The 24,383-nt window shown below is 37.3% G+C and overlaps 2 protein-coding genes across 15 annotated transcripts; both read right to left on the bottom strand.

The window, feature by feature from the left end:
* Positions 1–1,630: 1,630 nt before the first annotated feature.
* Positions 1,631–4,008, bottom strand: LOC105163955 (protein EARLY FLOWERING 4). 12 transcript variants are annotated; one of them, XR_016065698.1, is made up of 4 exons: positions 3,503–4,008; positions 3,351–3,395; positions 3,128–3,207; positions 1,631–2,357 (listed from the first exon to the last, which is right to left on the bottom strand). XR_016065698.1 is itself a non-coding variant. In XM_088881011.1 (3 exons), the coding sequence occupies exon 1, from the start codon at positions 3,885–3,887 to the stop codon at positions 3,504–3,506; it is 384 nt and encodes a 127-aa protein (XP_088737137.1). In that variant the 5' UTR covers positions 3,888–4,008; the 3' UTR covers positions 1,631–3,207; positions 3,351–3,395; position 3,503. The 12 variants fall into 12 exon arrangements, 5 of the variants coding, with proteins under 5 accessions (XP_088737137.1, XP_020549990.1, XP_088737136.1 ...); XR_016065699.1 differs by having other exon boundaries at positions 1,631–2,348; XR_016065694.1 differs by having other exon boundaries at positions 3,351–4,008.
* Positions 4,009–11,144: 7,136 nt separating this feature from the next.
* On the bottom strand, positions 11,145–21,110 carry LOC105163956 (smr (Small MutS Related) domain-containing protein). Of its 3 annotated transcripts, XM_088881742.1 has the most exons (12): positions 20,880–21,108; positions 20,022–20,592; positions 19,537–19,562; positions 17,866–17,976; positions 16,570–16,655; positions 15,186–15,415; positions 14,511–14,587; positions 14,356–14,424; positions 12,442–12,509; positions 12,260–12,366; positions 12,088–12,158; positions 11,145–11,546 (listed from the first exon to the last, which is right to left on the bottom strand). In XM_088881742.1, the coding sequence occupies exons 2-12, from the start codon at positions 20,575–20,577 to the stop codon at positions 11,424–11,426; spliced, it is 1,524 nt and encodes a 507-aa protein (XP_088737868.1). In that variant the 5' UTR covers positions 20,578–20,592; positions 20,880–21,108; the 3' UTR covers positions 11,145–11,423. The 3 variants fall into 3 exon arrangements, with proteins under 3 accessions (XP_088737868.1, XP_011080796.1, XP_088737869.1); XM_011082494.3 differs by having other exon boundaries at positions 14,356–14,412; positions 20,022–21,107; XM_088881743.1 differs by lacking the exon at positions 12,088–12,158 and having other exon boundaries at positions 20,022–21,110.
* Between the last annotated feature and the right edge of the window lie 3,273 nt (positions 21,111–24,383).

Genomic DNA, 24,383 nt, shown 5'->3' with positions numbered 1-24,383 from the left:
CATATCAGTTACCTCATTTATGGCGTGTCGGGGTCTATTTATAATACCCAGTTGTACGGTAAATACTGGGCCACGTGGCCTTATCTCGTCGGTGTGCGTTCCGATCGAACGGTGGGGATTGTCCGGGTTTCCAGTCGGTGTGCGCGATCCGGGTCGAGTCTCGCGCGACCCGCCTGCTTCAATATTCGCAGATCCTGCCCTTGAAATGACGGCAATGCCCTTAATGAGGGGTGTTTTGGTCTTTTCGCAGGTGCAATATTTGAGTACTCATCAACAACGTACTTAGCACGTTACAGTTAGAGTCTTTATTTTGCCCCATATATTACAGATTCTCACTTTTAGTCTCATAATTTTAAAAAAGTAGTACTTTGGTCCCGAACACAGAATGACCAGGTGGCCATTTTCCTTAAAACATCTAAGAGAAAGGTGCCATGGGATTAAAATTGATATTTTTTTAAATTTACTGGACCAAAAATGAAAATTACATAATCAATGAAATTAAAAGTGAAAACACCCTGAATTACGGGACAAAAAAATATTTCCCCACCACTTATACAAGGTCGGGGTTCAACAATAGGATTTGATGAACTAATTCTGGTTGTTGGTAGGTCTATATACAACCCAAAGACAAAGTTAATAAAGTCCCTAAATGTAGATATTGGGCCAGCATGAAGGAGATCGTATTCAAAATTATGATTTTAAGATGAATAATATTTATAAATGTGACTAAGTTAATTACCTATAGTTCTTGAATCCATTAATGAAGCTCAGTTCTCTATGCATCAAAGGAATAAAAACACGAAAATTAGAATGAAGTGAAAAAATTAATTAAATTGTAACGAAATTCTCTAGATATAGTACTGCAAATATATCTGGGAGTGCGGTATATATATGTGTTAATTTAATATTCTCAAAATAGCATAAATAACGTGATGTCAATTAAAGAAGCCAAACAAAATTGAAAATTCTACCATCAATATTACCTACTACGATTAAAGAAATTTAAAAATTCTGATATGTCAGCATTTGATCAAAATTGAAAAATTGAAGTCAAAGACCCCTTCTAATATATATAGTCAAAACTGAAGAATTGAAATCACAGACCCCTTCAAATATATATAATATTAATAGATAATAGATTACATAAGCCCGGAAGTCTACAGAACATATCAAGGAATTTCAATATGTTCCCAGCAAAAATAGAAATGGTAAGGTACTAGCAATATGGTAAAGTTGTTGGGCTAAATCCAGCTGCAATCGCAGCTAGTAAAAGCAAGTTTACACGTGACTAAAAACAAATAGTTCCAGGTGCTCGACTCCCCGATAAAAGGTGATGCAATAAACATATAATTGAACTTGTACATAAAGCACAAGACTACCACAAGGCGAGAACTTTGCCGAATTTCCTTCAATGAACATCTCGTAATACAAGAATTATTATGACAATCCATACCAAAAATTATGGGCTACAAAAGCATGTAGCCACATGAGTCTCTTTGAGAACGAAACAGGTGTTCTCTTCATAGCTAATTTTGTTACAGAGAAAAATTCCAACAAGGATCCTTGTAAATAATTAAGAAACTTGAGAAGTAGATCTGTTTGTTAAATGAAAATGTGAAAGGCTGGCACAGGATCAAAATCTTGTCATGAAAACAGACTTACAATTCAAATATAAAAAGAACATAGCGAGAGTCACAAAGTGACATGAGAAGGAAAAAAAGATTACATAAATAGCTCCATCAAATTCATTGTGGTTGCTCATGATGAACCCTGTTGCCCTACATATGGATTATTAGTGTTCTATAAATATCAATTACTTATTCTATGAGCACCTACTCCAGTATATTAAACTAAAGAAACTAACTTCGACATTTCAGGAGATACCGAAGGTAGCTCAAACCTGTCACTGTAATTTAGCGGAATGACATAAGATATCAAATCAGACAGTCGGTCAAAGATCTACCCAAAAGAATGATATTTACACTGAGAAAATCACAATGCAGAGCAAACTAAGACTACCCCCTATAGGGGACACACACAAGCATACCAATAAATGCTATGGTATAACAATCACAAGCTAAGTTATGCTTACACAGACACTACTCGTAAAGATTAGTCAGAACCAAAGGTGCATGGTATATGTACCACAATTACTACAACATGCTTGTTAATAACATCAGAATCAGCCTCCCTATGTAGCACAATGTGTAAAACGGCTGACATGATTCTTGACATTCAGCTCCTCCAATGAACCAAAATTGTCCAAATGTGATAAAAATGAAGCATCATTATCGTCAAATGAGATAAAAACCTTTGCTAGGTATTTAGTCCTCCAAGATGTTCTCTACCTGCTCAAACTAAAGCAAAACTCTTAGTCACACAAGACCCACATCCATTTAATGTCAATCAATATGTACATAACTACATATGTCATTTCCAATAAGTTCATTTAAAAGAGAGTGCTGAAAACAACTAAAATATGCCAAGTGCATTCAACGAAAACAAGAAAGAAACATGTAATACTATTTAAAAAATGGGATAGAACATAAATGTTGTGCCGGTGAGTTATTAAAAGAAAAATCTCAAATAATAAGAAAATAAAGGCAAATCCACGTTTGTTTTCCTTTTGCAATCCATCTTTTTGATTGAACACAAAATTACCTTGTAACAATAGATCAAGTTGAACAGCAATACCATCTACACCGGTAATAATTAATTAAGAAGAAAACCACAAATCAGGATTTTTCTCTTTTAGCCATGAAGTCTAATTGAATCTAGCAAACAAAAGTGAAAAAGGAAAATCAAATTACTAACTCAAATGGTTTCATATTTGTTTTAGGATAGAACCGGGATAAATCATAAAAACTTCACAAATTTGGTTTTGTCACAGAAGAAAAATTATTATAAATTTATTCAATAAATAACTCTCTGTCTAAATGCCGTGTTATATACATCCATTCTCCTCGCAATTTCAACGAAAACTAATCAAATAAAAATGTCTCCATCAGTATTTTATCAGCTAAACAAATCTAGATCTAAACATAACTCAAAGCATATGCCACCCCAGCCAATTTATTCACAAGAGGAACCTAAAACAAGGTGGAGCTAAATATAGTAAAAAGTTTACCTCAAATCTGGTCTGTAGGCACCATTCAGTAACTGTGGCTAATAAGAATTCCGGCACCTCATCAATCAATCAACAATCCTCTATAAAAAACGCAAACAAGAAAATACACAAAAATGACACATATAAGCATCAAAATATCATACCATCAAACATCCACCTCCACCGTTGACTCAGCAGTAAATTATCTTAAACACCATGCGAACAGGTATCATAACTGACTCACCAAATCGACTTAGACGCCATGCCAACAGTTATCATAACCGACTCACTGAAACAACAATCAACAACACTAAAAACACCAATTTTACTCACGCGCACAAGAGCTGAAACCTTATATTAACGCAAAGGATTAAATCGGATTTAGGGGATTATTACTTCAAGATTCGACATTCTTCACGACTTTATCGGAGACAGCGCGCCGCTGCTGAACGATGCTGGAGAAATTCGTTGAGAGATTGGAGTAAAGGCCGATGACTTTGGAGATATTCGAATTGATCTCGCGTATCAAGTCGACATTCTTGGCCAAACTACTGGGGATTTTGGAGCGGTGATTGTCATTCACCTGTTGAATCAGTCGCCGGTTGTGATCTAGCACCGACTGGACTTCCTTGAAGCCCTTGCTTAGGGTTTCCCATGCCTCCACGTCGCAGGACTCCTCCTCGTCGTCTTCTTCTGCTGCATCCTCTCCGTCCATGTCGTCATTGAAGGAGTGATCGGCGGTAGCGTTGGCTGTGATTAGGATTTGGGAGGTGTCGTCCATAGCAGAGGAGGATCGAACAATTGGGTTTGTGTCACTCTTCTTGCGTTTCCATCGCTTTTGGGGAATAAGGAAAAATGAGAAATTTGGAAGGATCCGTTCAAATAGGCGGTGAACAGCATTGGCGGTTATTGTTTATACATAAAATAATTAAAGATACTGTTTACCTGGGAAATTTAATTCGCCCATATTCTCGTCATAATTGAATTCATTACACCACATACTCATTAAATAATTGGTCTATAATTAAAAAAAAAAGAATTAATTATATATTCAGCATATTACACTTAAAGTGTAATTAATTGAATTAAATTTAATTTAATTTAACTAAGAATTTTTCTTATGTATCTATCAATGACCTAAAATTTGAAAATATATAATGAAAATTTATCTATCCTGTTAATCAGTTTATCTCTACACCATAAGGGGCAGTTTCCATCGTTTGTAATGGGCCGAAATCCCTTGCATCCTGTCCCACTCTCATGCTTCCTTAAGTAAATGTTGGCCCGATATCGTGATTTCGACCCTTCTTTTGAGATTTGAAATTTGTCCAAGGAAGATGTGTCGTACTTCGTAGCAGAAACGCGATTTATAGAGACGATTACTCGATCAGATCGATCCATCTTGACCGTCCAATTGAGGGCACAACTGATTTGGGAATTTTCGAGGGGTACGACACCGTTTAAGAGAAGGAGGTGGAAAATCAATTTGGGGCTGCTGCTAGGTATCTCATGCCTGATTTCAACATTCCAGTGGAACCAACAGTGGGACACGTGGAGCCAGGAGATGGGTCAAAGCTGGAGAAGTAGAGCTGTAGCTCAAGGACTTTTGTAGAGGATATTTTCAGACTGTGGAGCTGGAGGACGACAAAGAAGACAACCAGTTTCCATTTTTAGCTATACCTTTTCTGTTTTTTTTTTCTGCCATTTTGTTGAATGTTGCTGGGCAAACATTGTATAAGGAGATGCAAAGGCAGATACTGCCATTTTTTCTGCCATACTGGAAAGGTTCGACGATCTTGATTATGAGAGAGTAGTGTCTGAATTCAACATGCTAAGGCAAGAGACTACTGTCAATGCATATTTGGAGAAATTTGAATAACTGGAGGCCTATATGCTGATATTCAATAAAAAAATGTGAATGAGCACTTCTTTATGATGAAGTTTATTAGTGGGTTGAAAGATGAAATTAAAGGATATATGGTACTATGAAGCCTATTGCCTTGAATCAGGCTATTGTTCTCACTAGAAAGCAAGAAACTATGGTGGATGCTATTCTCAGAAAAACAAATCAACAGCAGTGAAGTAATTTAAACAAGAACCCATACAAATTTCCTAACAAGAGCCAGCCCTATAAACCTGCATTCAAACCTGCAGTCAAGAATAGAGATGAAGTTCCACCCTATAGAAAATTCCTCACTGAAGCTGAGGTAAAGGCTAGAAAGGAGAAGAACATTTTCTATAAATGTAATGAGCCTTACAGCCCTGGGCATAGGTGTAAATTGAGGCACATGTACTTGTTGATGAGTGATAAAGAGGTTGAAGCTTATTTGGGCATAGGTGTAAATTGCGGCACATGTACTTGTTGATGAGTGATGAAGAGGTTGAAACTTATGAAGAAGGAAAGGAACAACCTGAAGACAGCAATGAGGAGGATACACAGTCTCCCTCTATGCAATGTATGGAAGTACCAGCAGTAGAACACTGAGAATTAATGGGAGGGTCAATGACAGTGGAGAACCCACTGTTTTGTTGATGAAAAGGTGGTGCAAATCCTGGGCTGTAACTTGGAGCAAACTACACCAATAGTGGTGAGGGTTGTAGATGGAGGAAAGGTTCTAAGTAAGCTACACTGTTCAACCTTCTGCGAGGAGGTGCAATGTTACAAATTCACTCATCCTGTTAGAGTTTTGAAGCTTGGAGAGTATGATTGTGTATTGGGATGTGATAGGCTCAGTGTCAACAATCCAGTTGAGTTGGACTTTTGAATGGAATGAAGAATGCGAACAAGCTCTACAAAATCTGAAGAAGTACTTGACTTTGCCACCATTATTGGCGAACCCTAAAGAAAATGAACCGATGTTCTTGTACTTGGCCATCCTCTACCCCAAGATTGAACTCCTCATGATTTGTTGCCTCAACCATACACCTTCCCTATTTTCAGATATTTCCCCCGCTTCCATGAGTTTGTCTCTACCTAATTCAGCACCTCCTCCTCCTATATTTGTCCACCTTCCTATAATCAACCCCAAGCTCCCACCATCTCGCAGAAACGTAAATACACTAAGAGAACTCGCCCCTATACTAAGTCAGCTCCTAACCCCACTCCTAGCCTTCTTGCCAAGCGAAAATTCGTTGATGAGGATATCTGTGCCGCATATTTTTCTATTCCTAAAAGGGTGAACAAAACTAATGGTCCACTTACTGATATTCTGCCCTGCAGCCCCATTAGGCGCCATGAGTCTCATATTGTGGATCTTTTAAGGGTTAGGGAACCCTGGGACGGTTAAAAACCTCCGGGATCTCCTCAGAGCGAATAACCCTCACTTGGTTTTTCTGGAGGAAACCAAGTGTTAGGCTAGCTAGATTGAATCTTTAAAAAGACGGTTAAATTTGTTTAGTTGGTTTTTGTGTTGAGTCAAGAGGCAGAAGCGGGGTAATGGCACTCTTTTCGCAAAAATCCGTGGAAGTACAACTCCAGTTGTTCTCTAGCTACCGCATGGACATGTTTGTTAGATTAGACAAGGCAGTAGATCGGTGGCACTTTATAGGGATTTATGGAGAACCTGACACCAATAAACAGTCTGAGTTTTGGAAACTCCTTTGTCAGTTGCATCATCACTCGGTACAGCCATGGCCTTGCGCTGGGGACTTCAATAAAGTCCTTGCACATTCTCAAAAAGAAGGTGGCCCTTTACAATCAGAACGACAGATGTATAATTTCCAAAATTGTTTAGATGAGTGTGGTTTGCGTGGCTTTCGGGGTGCTACATTCACATGGTGCAATAATCAACAGGAACCCCACACCGTTTGTGAGAGGCTTGATCGCGCCTGTGCTAGTGACTTTTGGTCTTTAGCATTCCCTAAGGTGAGTGTTCATCATATTGAGTCCCCATATTCCGATCATTCCTCGTTGGTGGTTGAGCTTCGGCCAAGGGTATAGCGGGATATCTCGGGGTGTCGGAAATATTTTCGCTTTGAAGCGGCTCCGCTCCAAGAACCGGCTTGTGTAGATATTGTTACCAAAGCTTGGTCGGTCCTGGGGACATCTTGAGCTGAGCTCCGGTTGAGAGAAGCTTGCCATGGTTAGTGCTTGACTTTCTTGTTGGGGACGTCTTTATGGTAGAGAAGCACATGACAGAATCAATGCGCTTGAATGGTTGCTCATCGCAAAGAAATAGATTATGATGACAAAGGATAACCGAGACAGCACGTTGAGAGATAAGGCCGAACTCACCAAACTTATTATCCATGAAGAAATATTCTGGAAGCAACGTAGTAAGGATTTGTGGCTTAAGGAAGGGGTCTAGTTTTTCCATACCAAAGCAAGTCAAAGACATCAGACCAATTCCATAAGCTACATAACTCGGATGGTTCTTGGATTAAGTCAATTAAGGGGATCCAGCGGTGTATTCTAGAGTATTTTTAGGGAGTGTTCACATCTAGTAAACCTCGTCCAGATGATATCCAGAGTGGAACTAAGTACTTTCCAATCATTGTGAGTGATGAGATGGCAGAGGACTTTCTACGACCCTATACGCAGACTAAGGTAACTAAGGTTGTTTTGGTATGTCTCCTTTAAAATCCCCTGGACCTGACGGCATGCCTCCTCTTTTTTATCAAAAGTTTTGGCATATTGTCAAATTCGATGTCATTTCTTTTGTTCTTTAATTTTCTTAATTTCGTGTTCTTCCTACATGTTTTAATGATACAAATATCGTGCTTATTCCAAAATGCAACGAGCTGCAATCCCTTTCCCTGTATCTCCCTATTAGTCTGTATAATGTGGCTTACGAGATAGCCTCTAAGTCTGTCTGCTCAATCATCTTTTGTGCCAGGGCGCCTCATCACTAATAATATTTTGTTAGCTTTTGAGATTAACCATTTTTTAAATACCTCACTCTAAGGGGAGGAATCACTTCATGAACCTTAAGCGCGATATCAATAAGGCTAATGATAGGGTGGAATGGTCGTTCCTCAAAAGGGTGCTGGGTAAGCTTGGTTTCCTAGTGCTTTTGTTGATCTCATTATGTTTAGTGTTTCTTTCGTTTCTTGCCCGTTTGTTTTGAGTGCGTGCAAGTTTGGCTCTATCACCCCCCAAAGGGGACTCCGTCAAGGGGACCCTCGATCCCCTTTTTTGCTCCTACTTTGTACAAAGTCGCTTAGTTCGCTTTTTCAGGCAACTGCTGATAGGGGGTCAATACTGGGGATGGTTGTTTGTAGTGGTGCTCCTCGCATTTCCCATTTACTCTTTGTAGATGACACCATGGTGTTTTGCCCAGCAAATCTCCCCATGGTGCAGGCTATTCGGCATGTTCTTAATACTTACAAATTTGCCTCCAACCACGAGATTAATCTACACAAGTCCTCTGTCGCTTTAAGCCGTAATACTCCTCTTGATATTCAATAGGACTTAGCTTAAGTGTTGGGTATTGTCTTAAAAACTACATGAGTTGCACCTTAATTTACCTACAGTGGCTTTTCGGTCCAAAAAGGCCCTTTTTGTGACAGTAAAAAGATCGTATTTGAAAAAGGATTCAGGGATGGCACGAGAAGTCTTTATCTCAGGCGGGCAAGGTGGTCCTCATCCAAGAAGTGGTGCAAGCTATCTTGTCGTATGCTATCTCTTGCTTTAGATTGCCGAAAACATTACTTCAGGAATTCCAGGCCTTGGCGGCGAACTTCTTTTGGCATGATAGGGATAGAAGGAGAATTCATTGGTTAGCATGGGATTAGATGTGTAGAAGTAAACTTGAGGGCAGACTTGGATTTTGTAATCTTGAGGCATTTAACTTGGCTTTGCTAGCTAAGCAATTGTGGTGGCTCCTATCTTGAGAGTTTGGTTAGTCAAGTTCTAAAAGCAAAGTACTTTCCTCAGTCTCATCTCTTTGTTGCCCAGCTCGGGGCTCGGTCGTCATTTACTTGGAGAAATATTATTGCTGTGATGGACCTCTTTTGGTCAGGGTGTAGATAGCTCATTGGAACGGGACATTCTATAAATATTTGGACAGACCCATGGCTACCCTTTACACCATCATTTCGAGTCATCACACCAAAACCCCCTCATGTTAATGCTTCGCAGGTTAGTGATCTTATTTCTAAGGACTCGAATAAGTGGAATAAGGAGTTGGTTCATGCGTTATTTTAGTCGGAGGATCGAGGCCTTATCCTGCAAATTCCTCTTAGCTTAGTTGGTTCGGCGGATTTGATTGTCTAGCACTACTCGAACAATGGAAACTTTTCCGTCCGTAGCACTTATCACCTTACTTTGTCTATGTCTGTCCACATGAGTTCTAGTGGGATGCATTGGGCTAAACAAACATGGCGTAAAGTGTGGCAAGCTCCTATGCCGAACAAGGTGAAGGTTTTTATTTGGCGAGCTGTTCGAAATATTCTCCCCACCGCGAGCAATTTGCATAAGCATATGCCTTATGACATGTTCTCTTGCCCTCTTTGCGAGTCAGTAGCTGCACGCTAAAACTCCTATTCACACTTTTCCCCTCTATTTCTTTGCACGACAAGTATGGGCATTATACAATGTTCAATGGCACATCATTGACTCTCCAACCTTGTCTATGGAAGAGTGGATTATTGATCTCTCGTTTAAACTGACTACATCTAGCTTCGCCCTTGTCATTATGATTTGTTGGACTATTTGGTGGACGAGAAACTTGAAACTTACACAAGGATTTCCTCCTCCCTCTGCAGGTTGTAGAATTTGCTCGCAGCTACTTGGTGGCCTTCACGTCACACGGAGATGCAATATCCAACGGTTGGACTGCACCATTGGAGAACCAGTCTATATGGATTCGCCCTCCCCCTAACAGCATTAAGAATAATTTTGATGCAGGAGTCCTTGTTGGTGGGTGCGCTTTGGGTCTTGGAATTCTTGCAGGCGATGCTGATGGCCAATGCTTAGCCTGGTTATCAATTCGCTTGGACAAAAGCGGCACTGTTGAGATGGATGAGGCGTTGGCAGCGAGGAAAGCGGTTCGTTTTACTCTCCGCCACGGGTGGCCTCCGGTAATTCTTGAAGGAGATAGTAGTACACTATTGATTTTCCTCTATTCATCCTAACCTCTCGATCATTAGTCCTCTTGTGGTAGATATTCGGTTCTTTTCTTCATTCATAGCCTCTGTTTCGTTTTCCTTTATTAGAAGGTTGGACAACTCAGCTGCTAATGTTTTAGCCGGGTGTGCTTTGAATCAAGAGGGAGATGCTTCCTGTCTCCCTCCGAGACTACTTTATGTAATCCGTGATGACTATGTTAAGTAATATGAGTGAAAGTTTCCTCTTTCAAAAAAAAAAAAAAAATTGACTTTTATATTGCATAAAAAAATTTATTTGAAAAGTCAATTTTAGCATATTAAATTTGTATTGTGTTTTTTAAATTCAAAATTTAAATTTAAAAAAATTATACACATTTTAGGTTTTTTATATTAATTAATATATTTCATAAATAAATATAGTTTATTGTAATATGATTAGATTCAATAAATAAATTACATTAATCAAATATATTTAGATAAAATAATAATATAAATAGATTAATTTAAAATATATTTAAATGTGAAAAAATAGGCAAAATGAACATTATACACTTAAAATATCCCAAATAAGGTAAAACAATGCCCACTCCCACAATAGGCGAGTGTCGCACCCTCTCCGTAAGTTTCTAATAAAAAGAGAATTTTTTTTGTACTTCATAAAATACATGGAGTATTTTACTTTTTTTTTTTTAATACAAGAAGTTTTTAGTTAAATTTTGAAAACACAGGTTTTTTTATGCAATTTATCCTTATTTTTACTCCCTTTGTTGATGCAAGTGTCGGAATACTAACCATTCTCTGCGACTACCATTACCCTTGCATGAAGACAATTTTCCCATATTCAAGTTTATGATGTTGAAAGTTTAGTAAGCGTCATTGACTTGGTCTCACAGAACATTGTGCTAAGGCGTGAGTAGCTAATCTGGAGAACCAAGGTGAAAATCAACACCTAGTAGGAAATGAAGCTCAAGGCCAGGCTACAACACTAGGATAGTTGGAGAACAAATAGCAAACTGACACTTTGTACATCATATACAACAACATGCAACTGTCCAGCTCTAATCTGTCTACTTCTGGAATCATCTAAAGTTACAACGATCTTCAGCTAATGACAATGATTAAAGAAATCTTCCACACGGGATAAACTACAATGCTAAATTAATAGTTGGTAATAATACAAGGGATCTACCTGACATTAGCAACTCTTTGCTAACACAAGGAGCCAACTAGCAACTTTTTGGCTAAACATGAGAATGCTGCGCGTGTATTGTTAATCACTATCACTACCAGAATCTAGGAAGCTGAAATCTCTCTGTCCGTCAAGCCTTATGAACAGTGTCCCACGGTTCTCTTCAGACCATGTGATACCTTCTTTCTGCAGAAGATTAATGACCTGCATGCAGCGCAGAAGATAGTACCAATAGATTTAATACAAGTGATATCCAAAATTAGGTAGTTAAATCTTTCTAAGCTGAAGCTCAAAGAAAAGATTTCAGGCATGCGTTAAGCACTCAAAGTGGAAAAGCTCTGTATTATTTGATCTCTCACAACTTAGCAATATTCACCAAGAAAAATTACAAACAATATCTCAATCACAAGCAACAGTTGTTCAGTCAAATACCATAATATTTTATCCCCATTTTGATTTTGGAGTGCCTATGGATTGTATATGCTATGCATATCTAGTATATTCGTAGAAGCTCGTCTTACATAAGATCCTAGATAATAATACAAAGCCAACAGTACAGGTTCACACTTGAGCACAATCCTATGGTAAAGAATAAGTTGGAGAAAAACGAAAAATAGGATTAAGCTGCTTAGAGAATTGTTCTAGATGTCTACCAGAAGCTTTTGCACTCAAATATAGAAGAAAATCTCCAAGTGATAGAGAGGAGATATGACAATGGAAAAGGAAGCTGGGATTGTAAACTTACTGAGTTTTTCAGTTTTGACTTGCCAACTCCATGGCTCCCACATCCAGTGATAACCCTAAATGACCGCACAGCTAGAGATGCAGGCCAAGAAAAGAGACACATGATTGAGTCCTTCAAACATACAGTTTCAGAAGTAGTAATTAATCCAGTTAAATATAGCAAAGGTTCTTACAGCGCACATATGCTCCAAACAGAAGATGGAGCTTCAAAAGCTTCATCGCTTGTTTAATATGTTGTCCGTGAAGATCAATCGTTATCACATTTTCAATACTCTCATTTCTGCAGTTCAACAGATAGGTGAGGCACGATAGACTTTTGACCAGATCAATTTAGTTTAGTTCTCAATATGACTACCTAGCACTAAATATATCCTGGCTAGCCTTTTCATCTGCCTCTCGAGCCATTTTATTTTGTAACCTCCCCTGCAGTGATTCAGATAGATGCTGTCAGTATTCCCATAACATGAGAGTTAAACCAAATAAATGCATTCTATCTTATGCACACAATAAATAATGATTTCAAGAAGATAGAAAACTTTATAACAAGCAATTGGAAGTGCCGTGATATAAACATAAATATATTTGTTATACATTATACAGTAACCAAGGAAAAGGAGAATGCAGCAAATAATCCAATACAACTTTGAGCGTCCAAAAGCAAAATTACTAATAGATTCAAGATCTATAATGAACCAACTTACCGCCAGATACACGTTTATATACATCTCCTCAAAAGAAATCACAAGGTGAAGATTCGAACATAACTGGTTGTCTAAGAAATGATTCACCAAATCATGTCAGATAGGACGAACTTCAAAATTTTGGGTTCTTAATCATAAGACAGGGTTAATATAGGGCATTTGCACTCTTAATTATCTCCGACAAGCCTTCTTTTTTGGCTGAAAAGAAGTCGACTATCTCCATGCCTTAACATAATATTCTTGAGTCTTGATGTTATGTCATTCTTCCCTCATTCAAAGACATCCTATTGTCAAGTTTTGAGGGACAAAACTGATAGAGGTTCCTGCCCGTGGAAAAAATATTTCACTATGTAACATGGAAGCCTAATGCTATAAACTGTATTTGGTAAAAGCCACTAAGAGGAAGTTCAGGAATACAAGTGATGATGTTGAACTACAAAATGCATGAATAGCATCTTCACATCAGAAGATTGCTTACTTTAATATCTTGCAAGATTCCTTTGTTTTTCTTTTTCCTTTTGGCACTTGTGTAATCAATGTGGAGGTGTTTCTCTACATCCTTTATTTTTATTAAACTAGTTACCAATTGCAGCCTTTCACTTCCTAATGGAATAACAAATAATAAAATTTCTCCCATTACAAACTCATTTTACTGCCAGGAAATGAAATCTGAGATGAGGCCATATTAGGCTTCAATCTTAATGAAGCCCATTTACCAGCTTAAAAAGGAAACAGAAGTGTCTATAAATGGAATGTTGAATAAGAAAAATTGACAGACAAAAGGAATAAAAAAGAGAAGCAATAGAGCTGACAAGGTTGGGACCACCATAAAAAGGGGCACAGAATTGACAGTAGTCCTTTGAGAAGAAAAAAGGACTACTGTTGTTCTGCATATAGATGACTGATAAGTTATTCAGATGACAAAACATTCCAAATAAAACTCAAAACATAACAGAATCCTAGCTGAAGACCAAAGTAAAATTTACTCTATGTGTACCTATTAGCCAAATGCGTGTAGCATGAAATACTTTAGCATGAAACACAGTGAACTATAGGAAGTCTTTTGGCCATTTAAATTAAGCCTTCCTCTGAGCTGAAAACAGCTTCAAGATTTCCTGCTCAAAACTAATTTTTTTCTCAAACCTTTTGCGATCAGCAAGGAGTGGTGGGGAATGAAGCTGCCACAGCCTTTATAAACAAGAGATGTTATTAGTATACCCATGGGGTTGAGGGGAAATTATATATTTGTGGGTGGTGATTATTTCATAAGGGTTTGGGAAGAGTGTTCGATAAATCCACAATTTGAGGAAACAGAGCATTGTTTAAAGCATTCTTGAAAAGATATGGTAACATTTAAATGTGGAGGACACAAGTGGTTGAAGCACAGACTGTTGATCATCACCAACAAGGAAGAACTGGTCTCCTTCAATATAAGGATGAACCATTTGAACCCCACCCCCACGTGATACATTTGAGAATCTCATTGAATAAACAATTATATGTATAAAAACAAACATCACTGAACATGTGAGATGGAAGAACTCCAGAAGTCATCTCTAGGTTAATACCTGCTGAGAAAGATATGCAGCATATTCCTTCTCCCCATTTGTAAATGCTGTCGCAGCCTGCAGAAAAATCTGCCTTCTCAGACTCACTATCACTCCAGTGGAAAACCAAAAGTACCATATGCTCCACAAACTAGACAGAAGACAGTAAACGCTACCTTCTGATAGTAAGATTTCATTGAATTCCAGTGCTGTTTCGCAGCTTCTCTGTAAACCTGATATTCATCTCCTTTAGCTACACATTAACAGAAGTTACATGAAGATTCAGCTAGATATGACACTCACATTACCCAACCCACAACATGGGGGGCAAGTGAACAGAAACATGGAGAAGCAACACTGCAAGGAGAAAATATCATTAATGAAGCTCATATGATCTAGATTAGAATAGCTACCCAGCAACTTATACAACTGAACTCCCAGTACCATATCCAAATTGAAAGAGAGGAAGAAACTTGAAGCAATACCAATTATACTACACAAATAACATAACGTGAAAAGCACCAGCTTCAGAGAATGGTGTTGCAGACAGGGAAATGACAGTTTGCATCTTGAACGGGCATGCTTAAGAGTTAAGATGACAACTAGAAATTCTATTTCTTTCAGAAAACACAAGATTGACTTTACATCTATCTCCATCAGAAAATACAGAATCATAGGTATCAAATCACGCCTGTGTCATTGACTTACACTTCAAGATAGAAGCAAAAAAAGGAAACTGATGCAACATAGACAACAAAAATAAAGAGGCATCAACATAAGGACCAGCAAAATCAAGTCATTTTATAAGCAAAAGTATGTTCCAGTAAACATAATCACACTATTGAAAGTACCATTGATAGGGCATCCTTGTTCACTGTCACCAGGTTCAAATCTATGACCAAGGGATGTCATTTTCTTAACCACATTTCTCCAGTTCATGGTGTTAGGTTCATGTTCAGCAGTCTTGGGTGTGGGCATATTAAACAAGGATTCCAACACCTTCTGAGGAAGTTCTGATTCCAAGTTTCCTGTCTCTGTCGGATGATGAGATTCACCCGATTTGATAGTTTTTGAAACATTCCTGAAGAAACAAAATTGACAAATCAATTTAAGCCTCTGGGCCACACATAAATGCCATAGCATCCTAGGGTAGAGAAACATATCCCACAGTGAAAGATGTAAGTATGACCATAATAGTTCTTGGGGTAATTACTACAAGCAAGACTACACGAACTTCATGCTTAGGTTCGTCGTTAAAAACTATGATGCTTTTCAATTTGCCTTCAACACAAAAACATTCTTAATTCCCCTGAAAGATACTAGCTCCTGGGAGCATGGAGAAGTTTTTATTCTGAACAGTCTGTTTCCAGTAAATTTGCTATTTGTCAGATAAAATTGCGCTATCATCACCTCTCAAGAAGAGAGAAATGTGTTTCAAATCCAAACATAAACAAAAAGCTGCTATCCTTCAACTTAGAAAATTTCCAGTAACTTGCCTAATTCTGCATTCTCAAACCATATATGAGCAAAAAACGTATTCAGAAAGAGCTTGTTCACTCGTGATACGCATTACAGGTAAACAAGGGACAGTTTATTCAAGAAAAAAAAATTAAACAGAAATATATTCGTACCCAAAGTTTCCCCTACCCTAACTTTACAAGACGTTGGATAAGCTGAATGCAGTTGAGAATATGCTAACAGTTGGTATCTTTCGCCTATATAAATATTTTATGTAGTGCATTCTTACATTAAACTCATGAGTTACATTAATCATCATTTCTTTTTTTTTACTCCATGTTTATGCTCTTTCACTATAAGTGTCTCGCGGAACCTTTAGCAGAAGTTAATATTCAACTTTCAACATAGCATTATATTGTGTATTTGGATTAAGGAGAAAAAGAATATATAAACTTTAGGGTGATGAACAGGCCAACCCTCGAGGAGACCCACTCACAAAAAGGGATAGAAAAGATATACTACGTCTTGGTTTCACATCCTAGAAACCAAGGATAGGGGAAATACTTGTGCCTGAACTTCAATTCCTCCTTTGACATCCTTCATGTCAGGATATGAATAAAACTGGATACCGGGAAGGATGGCCTCACCTCTCCCTCCTCTTCCCCGTACCCTACATGTTCTTTCCTACTCAACAAAGAGACCCTCAGAGCAGAAAACGTAAAGACATTCATCCTGGAAAAGAAAAACAGATGAATCACCAAAAGAGAACTGCATTACCTGGAAAGATTTCCTGTAAACCAAATATTGTCTTGAAGTTCAATATCAGATGATCGAGAAGTTGAGTCATATATTCCATCAATTAGCTGCAGAGCAACAATAACTATGTAAGATAATTATGACATGTTAAAATAAGTTTCAATAATCCATTATAATAAAGTTTGAATTGAAATTAGTCCATGTTGATAGACATTTATGAAAATGCACCTTGAAGCCAAGATAAGAAAAGAGAAAGCATCAATCGATATGATCGTGAATAATTTGACATACCAATCACACATGACTTCAGAAACAGCCACGTATCAAGCACAAAATATCAGAAGAATAAATAAATCATCAAGGAAATGCTAGACGAAGATGGTGTAATGCACACACAATTCAGAATGCATGATGCTTCAGCGCTTATTCATCAGTCTCTTGTGTGATATACAAAAATGAGGCAAATTGTCTCAAGTGACATAGCTTAACCATAGAAGACAAAACTGCCGAAGAATCCAACCAATTATCAAAAGAAGGGCTATATAAAAAGTGGTAGGCATTCTGCAAGGAGGGTTCTCCACCTTTCAAATGTTCAAACTCTCTCTCAAGATCACTGACATGAGGCGCTAGAGGCAAAATGCGCCACAATGTTCTATCATTTCATCCTCTTCAAACTCTTCAGCGATAAACCAATTCCTGACATATCTCAAGCACTCAAACAATCAAACCCCTTGGTGGCCTTTGCTGGAATTCGGTAGAAGAAACTGAAAAGATTGGGGCTTTCAATGAACGTGAAGGCGGTTTTAGGTAATACATTTTTGTCATGCTTTACAGATAATTAGGGTGAGCAGCTGTATATGATATTATAAAGGAATAGATTTATGGCCTCAAAGAACGGAACATATTCTTGGTCTTTCACCATGAGAAGATGTTTCCATCTCCCTTCGATGCATAGATGAAGAAACATACAACTATTTCCAGGGTATTCTTGAAACATTACATTAGAAAAAAGATGCATAGCTCAGGTGCTAAAGAACTTAAACATCAGAATCTAAAATAAGTTAATGAGAAGCCAAACAACATTTGAAGGTGTTTCCAGTTCAGATTTCAAGCCAGATCATTTATCACAATGTAAAGATTACCTATCCAGTAAACATGGATTTTGGTTGTATGCTCCTTGCAAGCATATATATAAGTATGCACTCTGGACCAGTTGCATACATGCAACTATTGAGCACACCAGCAAATGCAATTAAAATGGTTTCAGCATATTCCATTAGAAACCAGCAGAAATATAAGATAATAGATGAAGCATACAGTGTAATTTGATTCAAGAAGATACTGAGCGTCTCCTCTGCTAGTAGACTCATAATAGCCACTGACTTGCTCTTTAGAGGAAGCTGATAATTCAAGCAATACATCTAAAGCCTGGAAAAGGAGGGATATCATCAACCAATATAAGAACATTAAACAGATATCTTTCTCTCTATCCCAAGACCTTTAGAAGAAAACTCAACAGTTATTCTATGGTGAAAGATGATCTCATGGATAGACAGATAAGAAGGAACCAGAAATGAAAACAAGAATTCTGTGCACCATAGCAAAGTTTAGAAAGCACTATGATACTCCTATAACATATGAAATGGCAAAACAAATACAATTTACATAACTCGGAACAATTCATAGCCAGACACTCAGGCATGCGAACCCACACATTCTCATAAAACGTTAATTATTGCTACGTCGAATTTCTAAAGCTATCACTATAAGCCAAATCGAAATTAAAGCAACCAAACAAAACCCTAAATTATAATCAAATAAATCTCCATGAACAATACCAGTTTCACGCAAACCAAACCACCTATACCACCAAGCAAATCAATGAGAGCGGTACACCACTTACACAGATATATAACAGTAAGTCTTAAGCAACCTTAATTCCTATTCACATGCAAAAAAAGCAAAAATAAAAAGTTATAACCATTAAAATTTATGTGGTAAACTGCCTTTGATGGTCAATTGTACAGGATCATGCAAAGCCATTAGGTGGAATCTCAAAGAGCCGTCTGGAAGCATCATAAAAGAATCCAGTTAGTCAAACTAAATTTTACAATTTTTCCGTGTTACTACAGTAGAGAATAAAGATCTAATACTGGTCATTCCTCAAGGTTTTAGTGGCACCATAACAATGGGGTTCAAGATTTTGGTGGTGTTGGAACGATGATAGATTTCAAGATCATTGCTCGTTGCACCCTTAGTGAGTGAACTATGGCATACATGCAGAGTTTATCTTATGATATAGAAGTGAAAGTTTTACAGCAGTCCTGGCATTTCTTAGTTTTCATTTGTGATTCATGCAGAATGGTTATATGGTTATTGTTGTTCTCTGTTATATTTTATATAGTGTTACCGGCAATGTTCATATAGCAGTTTTGATAGGAGGCTAAGGCTTAACTGTTACTGTTACGGTACTGTTGCAGATGCTTCTTAGGATGTTTTCTCTTTTATTATTTTGTCTTTGATAAGCAATGGTAAATCTTAGTGAAGGGCTGATATATTTCCCAATTATGTTGTATGCATATATAAAGTCTCCCAAAGTATATACTTTTGGCTTTACTATTATTTATTGAAATAGTTTCTCTTGTTCAGTTAGTATAGCAAGTTAAAGATCTGAAATTGGAGTCCTTCATATCCTTGGTACATCCTTTTTGTTCCATATATACATGTTAGTTTTATTGGAAAAGAAGATAAACATCACAGAAAAGGCAACAAAGGTTGTGCTAGAAAGGCCTGAGCAATGCAAATGAGGTGCATCCTGAAGGAAAAGTGAGAGAAAATCCATACATCTTACATGAATGATACCATATCAACATTCATTTGAAACAGTGGGATTGCCAACGAGATATGACTTAGCAACATGCTACAGCACATTTAGTTTTCAAAAGTTAAGGTTTTAAGTAAAGAAATAAGAGAAACAAGTCCCCTTACCTTATCTAGATTATAATCGCATTGACCTGTAAAAAACAAAGACGGTTTCAAGTCACAATCAATCTAAAACTATCCACCACACAGAATTCAATGTAAATTTACCATCTCTAACCCCATGAAATGCAGACCTTCATTCAGATCAAACTACGTAATCCACTTTCCTATTTGATAAATAGTTATTCTAAGTGAGGAACCCTGAGTTATAACTAAGGAGTTGGAAAATACATTTCCAGCTTCTCAACGATATACATATACACTCCATAGCCTTTTATCTTCAGCTAAAAGCCTATAAGACTCAGCCACTCACTGTTTTTACTGTAATAAAATAATCTTACATGGAAAATACATATAGCACACACCACCCTAACCTCCCCCTCCCCACGACACACACATATCCTCCAACAATAGAAAGAAAGACAGGAATAACAGTTCGACAAAAATGCACTGAGAAGGAAAACTATAAAATAAAATTAAGAGCAACTCACATAATACATCACTAACTACAGCCAAGCTTAATTCACAATCATCTCCAAGCATTGAGCACAAGAACTGTTCAGCTTCCTCCTTGCTCCAATTCTCCTCACGAAACCCCTTCGATTTAGAAGGAGCCTTCTTTGGGATAGACCTCACATAATCTTTCCCCAACACTGTCGACACAGTGCCTGCAGAAGCCACAATTTTCTTCAACTTGTGCTTACTCTTCTGCTTAAACCCATCTTGAAGGAAATTATTTGCATCACCAAACACCTCCGATGCATTTGAACTCGAGCTAGAACCCGCATCGTAATTCTGACTAGAGCTGGAGCACGTCATGCTCTGCTCCTCCAGGACTGCACTCGTGCCGGGGGTTTCCGCAGCCTTACTCAGATCTCTGTCAGCTTCTCTGTACGCTGAAGCAGCTTCCTCCACCGACACCGAAGCAAACCCCTCCAACAAATTTTTCAGAATCCCTTGTTCTTTTTCATCAGCAATCTTATCGTGATTTTCAGCATTCCCCTTACTAGAAGCTCGCGATCTCTTCTTTTTCTTTGATTGCTTCATTTTTCAGATATAAACCTACAGATACATACAACTATTTACGTATTTTTCTATCTACAATACAGCTGCTATGTACATGTATAAGTACTATTGCACAGAAAAGAGCAAAGGCCAACGGCAAACGCCAACTGGGCAAAGCTAAATAGGATCCTATTGAAAGCAGAATCCTATTGACAGCAGAAGAGAAAATCAGTCAAATATCTCTATACAAGGGTCAGAAAATTGGATATAAATTAATCTAATCACTTGAAAACAAATAATAATCATCTTTCGGGAAAACCCCAAAAAAGATTAGGTCGACGAACTTGGATATCAGGGTTCAATTTGGAGTGGATGATTAAAAAAAAAACCCTAATTCCAAATTATGGGGTCAATGTGGCTGCCCAAAAGGAAATCTTTTTCCCCGCCGTGCGCGTTAGAGATCCGAAAGGTTGTGTCCTTGTGGGTAAAGGAGTCGAGGAAAATTAGGGGTAAAGCGAGGTGTGGAGTCGGACGACGTTGGAATATATGTGGCTTTGTTTGTTTTCAGTTTTTTGAAGGTTTTTCTTTTAACTATAAAATTGGCCAAATTACATATTTATGCCCCTATTTTAAATAACCGATTAAATATCCTCCAATATTTTAAAAATAAATAAAAAAATATTTTATTTTCTTAAATATTGCAAACTTATCCCTCACAATTAATTGAAGCTAATTACATTAATTTTTTTTATTAGAAGACTATTGTTTCCTTATCTATTATATATTACACCCCCATCCCGTCACCAAATTTTCCTGACACATCAGTCGCCAAAGTTGAGGACAATGATGATGTTGGCGACGTCATCATTGCCCCCCAATTGGGCAACCATTGTGTTAGGAAAATTTGGGCGACTGCTGCATCGCGGTCATCCAAGAAGCTTGAGCGATGATAACGCGATGATCGCTGTCGTCATGTAAATTAAAAATAAATTAATTTGTATTTTTAAAAATTAAAAAATAATTTAAATTAAACAATAAAGATTTATATAAAATTTTGAAACTTTTAAACTTAAATATTATTTATATTAAATAATATAATTTATTTAACTAAATAATAAATTAAATTAGTTAATAATATATAATAATTATAATTGAATGAAATTTATATTCATATAGATATTTAAATATGGGAATTGAATTTAGTGTATTTTTATTCTAATGTATTTTGATCTAATTTTGTCAATTTACATTATATATTGAGGGAGAATTGCATTTACTTTAGGCCAATATTCCCAATAAAAATATTATTTACACAATAATGTCAATAATCACAAAATTTAACTAATACTTCTCAACAATTTGTAAAGATCATGTTTAGTGGTACACTTCCTATACCGTGTGGTCGTGATTGTGGCCGCAGTCGTATCCTGCCACTTCCAGCAGCGCCGTCTGATCTTCCCAGGTTGGGGAAGTAGTCCTTCAACCACCCCACCACCTGACACGGCCAGACCGTCATCCGCCCTGCAGACATCAAATGTTGTTGGACCATCTGGAGCTTCACCGCCAGTTGAGGAGGCCATACAACAGTTTGACACACCAGCGGCTACTCCACCACCACCACCATTAGCAGTCCCCCCACCATTAGCACCCTAGTACATCAGCCTCGATGACGCGAGGTAATTTGTTTATGAATTTTTTTCGGTATTATTTTATCTTGAAAATATCTAATTAACATGTCTTTTCAGGTCTGATCGCCGCTTGCACGAGCATGCTGTAGCGCAAGGACACTTTCCCCACCCATGGTCATGTCTAAGGCAAGTGCCGCCAGAACACCAACATTTCTCATTTGAGAGTATGAAGGTAATGTACTTTAAATTAATTTGGTATTATCTAATAATCTAAATCGTTTAATGAATTTTACTAATATTTTATTTAATTTTCTTATTGTAGATGACCTACTAGTGGGACTGTGACGATGAGTCCATGTTTCCGGATCTTGCACATGTGGGCTGAAAAATACATCTCGAAGATATTCTCCATCGCTTGGTCGAGCTTGGTCAAGCCACTTTGGCTGGACAGCAAGGTCTGGCTCCAACTTTAGGCATACTGGGCCAGTGAGGACTTCTAGCAGGAGTCCTCAAAGAATAAGGCAAACTGGGCGGCCGCACCACGGTGTCCTCGATGTGCACTGTAGGGGACCTTCCTCTATCGGCATGCACAAAAGAAAGTCGGTAAGTAAATTACATTATTTTTAAAGGGTTAATATTATTTTATAAATAATATGCTAACTATTTTATTTTTCTATAGGAGATAGAGCTCGATCTACCGCCGAAGCAGATGGAGCTATTCGCCTGATGCTACAAGAAAAAAGGTTACGGCGGCTGGAGTGGGCCGAGAGTGACTAAGGTGGCGGAAAGTGCATATTACTAATATTATTTCTTTAAAACAATTATTTCTTGGTTAAAAGTACTAATAATTTTATTTATTTTTGCAGGAGACGTTCCAGAAGCTGATGGAGGATCAACAGCCTCAGCCTACCGTTGATGACAACCATATCCGCGTCGAATCGGAGGCTTCGATGGCGATGACCGAGCAACATATGTGGTTGGCTATAGTTTGGGGTAAGAACAAGGGCCTAGTACTCGGCCTTGAATATGAGGTACGTCTCCAGCCAGATCTTCACATCACCATCGCCACCCCCACCGACACTGCCACTACCACAACCTAACCTAGTCATGTGAGGGTGACGCGGGCCAGCTCGGGACCATCACAGCTTATCGCCTCCACTAGCGCCCCAGCGCTGCCTCCGACGGACCCCTCGATCCCGAACGAGGATGATATGGACGTCGCCGAGATGAGGAGGGTTTAGATTAGGTTTTATTTGTTTTTCGATTTTATAATTGGATAATATTTTATATTTAATATAATATCTTTTTCTTAATTATTCATGTTTCATAATGTTTATTACATTCCACTATTTCATATTTATTCAATCAATTAAATTCATAAATATAATTAATTAAAAATTTATTAAAATAATTTATTACAAAATTGAATTTATTTAATTTATAAATTAAATTATTTATTAAAATTTATTAAATATATAAATAAAATATAATTTATCACATTAACTAAATTATTTTTTATAATTTATTTTATTAAATAATTTATAAAAATTTTATTATAAAATAAACAAATAGGAACAATTTTAGTAATTGTAAAGAAAATATTACAAATCTAAATAAATAACTATTCCTAATACTATTGCTAAAATTGTTCTAAAATCATTTTAAATATGTGTTCTAAATTAAGGATGATCGTTCCTAAAACCATTGCTAATACAGTTTTAAGTACGTGTTTCTAAATAAGAACAACCGTTCCTAACACTATTGCTAAAATAATTTTAAAAAAGTGTTCCTAAATATGATTGACTCGTTCCCAAAACAGTTAGAAAAGACTGTCCCAAATAAAAATTTTTGACCGTGCCTAATACTATTGCAATGATTGACAATCAAACCATTCCAATGACAGTTACTAAATTTATAACTAATACAAATGAATACAGTTCCAAAATTCAAGCATGAGTATTACAAAGATAGTTCTAAATGTAATCCGAAATAAATAATATAACCATTCCAAATTTCATCCTAATCGTTCTAATTAAAAGAAAATCTTGTTTACACAGATTCAATATTAGGAACGTTCAACAATAATTGTTGCAATGACCGTGCCAATTTGGAACGGTCCATCATTAGTCATTCCTAAATATTTGTAGCATTGTCTATAAGAACGGAAGGCGAATCGTTCCAAAATTGCTCCAGAATTCGGATCAAATTAATACCATCAAT

The sequence above is a fragment of the Sesamum indicum genome, linkage group LG6 (genome assembly GCF_026168435.1).
Source record: "Sesamum indicum cultivar Baizhima isolate 11 linkage group LG6, ASM2616843v1, whole genome shotgun sequence".
NCBI classification, from domain to species: Eukaryota; Viridiplantae; Streptophyta; class Magnoliopsida; order Lamiales; family Pedaliaceae; genus Sesamum; species Sesamum indicum.
This window is presented reverse-complemented; position numbering and strand designations above follow the sequence as displayed.

What these genes read in the sequence shown, in the direction of transcription:
- LOC105163955 (XM_020694331.2), bottom strand. Translation starts at nt 3,887, where the DNA reads ATGGACGACACCTCCCAAATCCTAATCACAGCCAACGCTACCGCCGAT.
- LOC105163956 (XM_088881742.1), bottom strand. Translation starts at nt 20,577, where the DNA reads ATGAAGCAATCAAAGAAAAAGAAGAGATCGCGAGCTTCTAGTAAGGGG. An exon ending in TGAAATCTTACTATCAGAAG is followed by an intron (nt 14,425 to 14,510) that starts GTAGCGTTTACT and finishes CTGAGAAGGCAG; the next exon opens with ATTTTTCTGCAGGCTGCGAC. An exon ending in AGTCAAAACTGAAAAACTCA is followed by an intron (nt 11,547 to 12,087) that starts GTAAGTTTACAA and finishes CGCTGCATGCAG; the next exon opens with GTCATTAATCTTCTGCAGAA.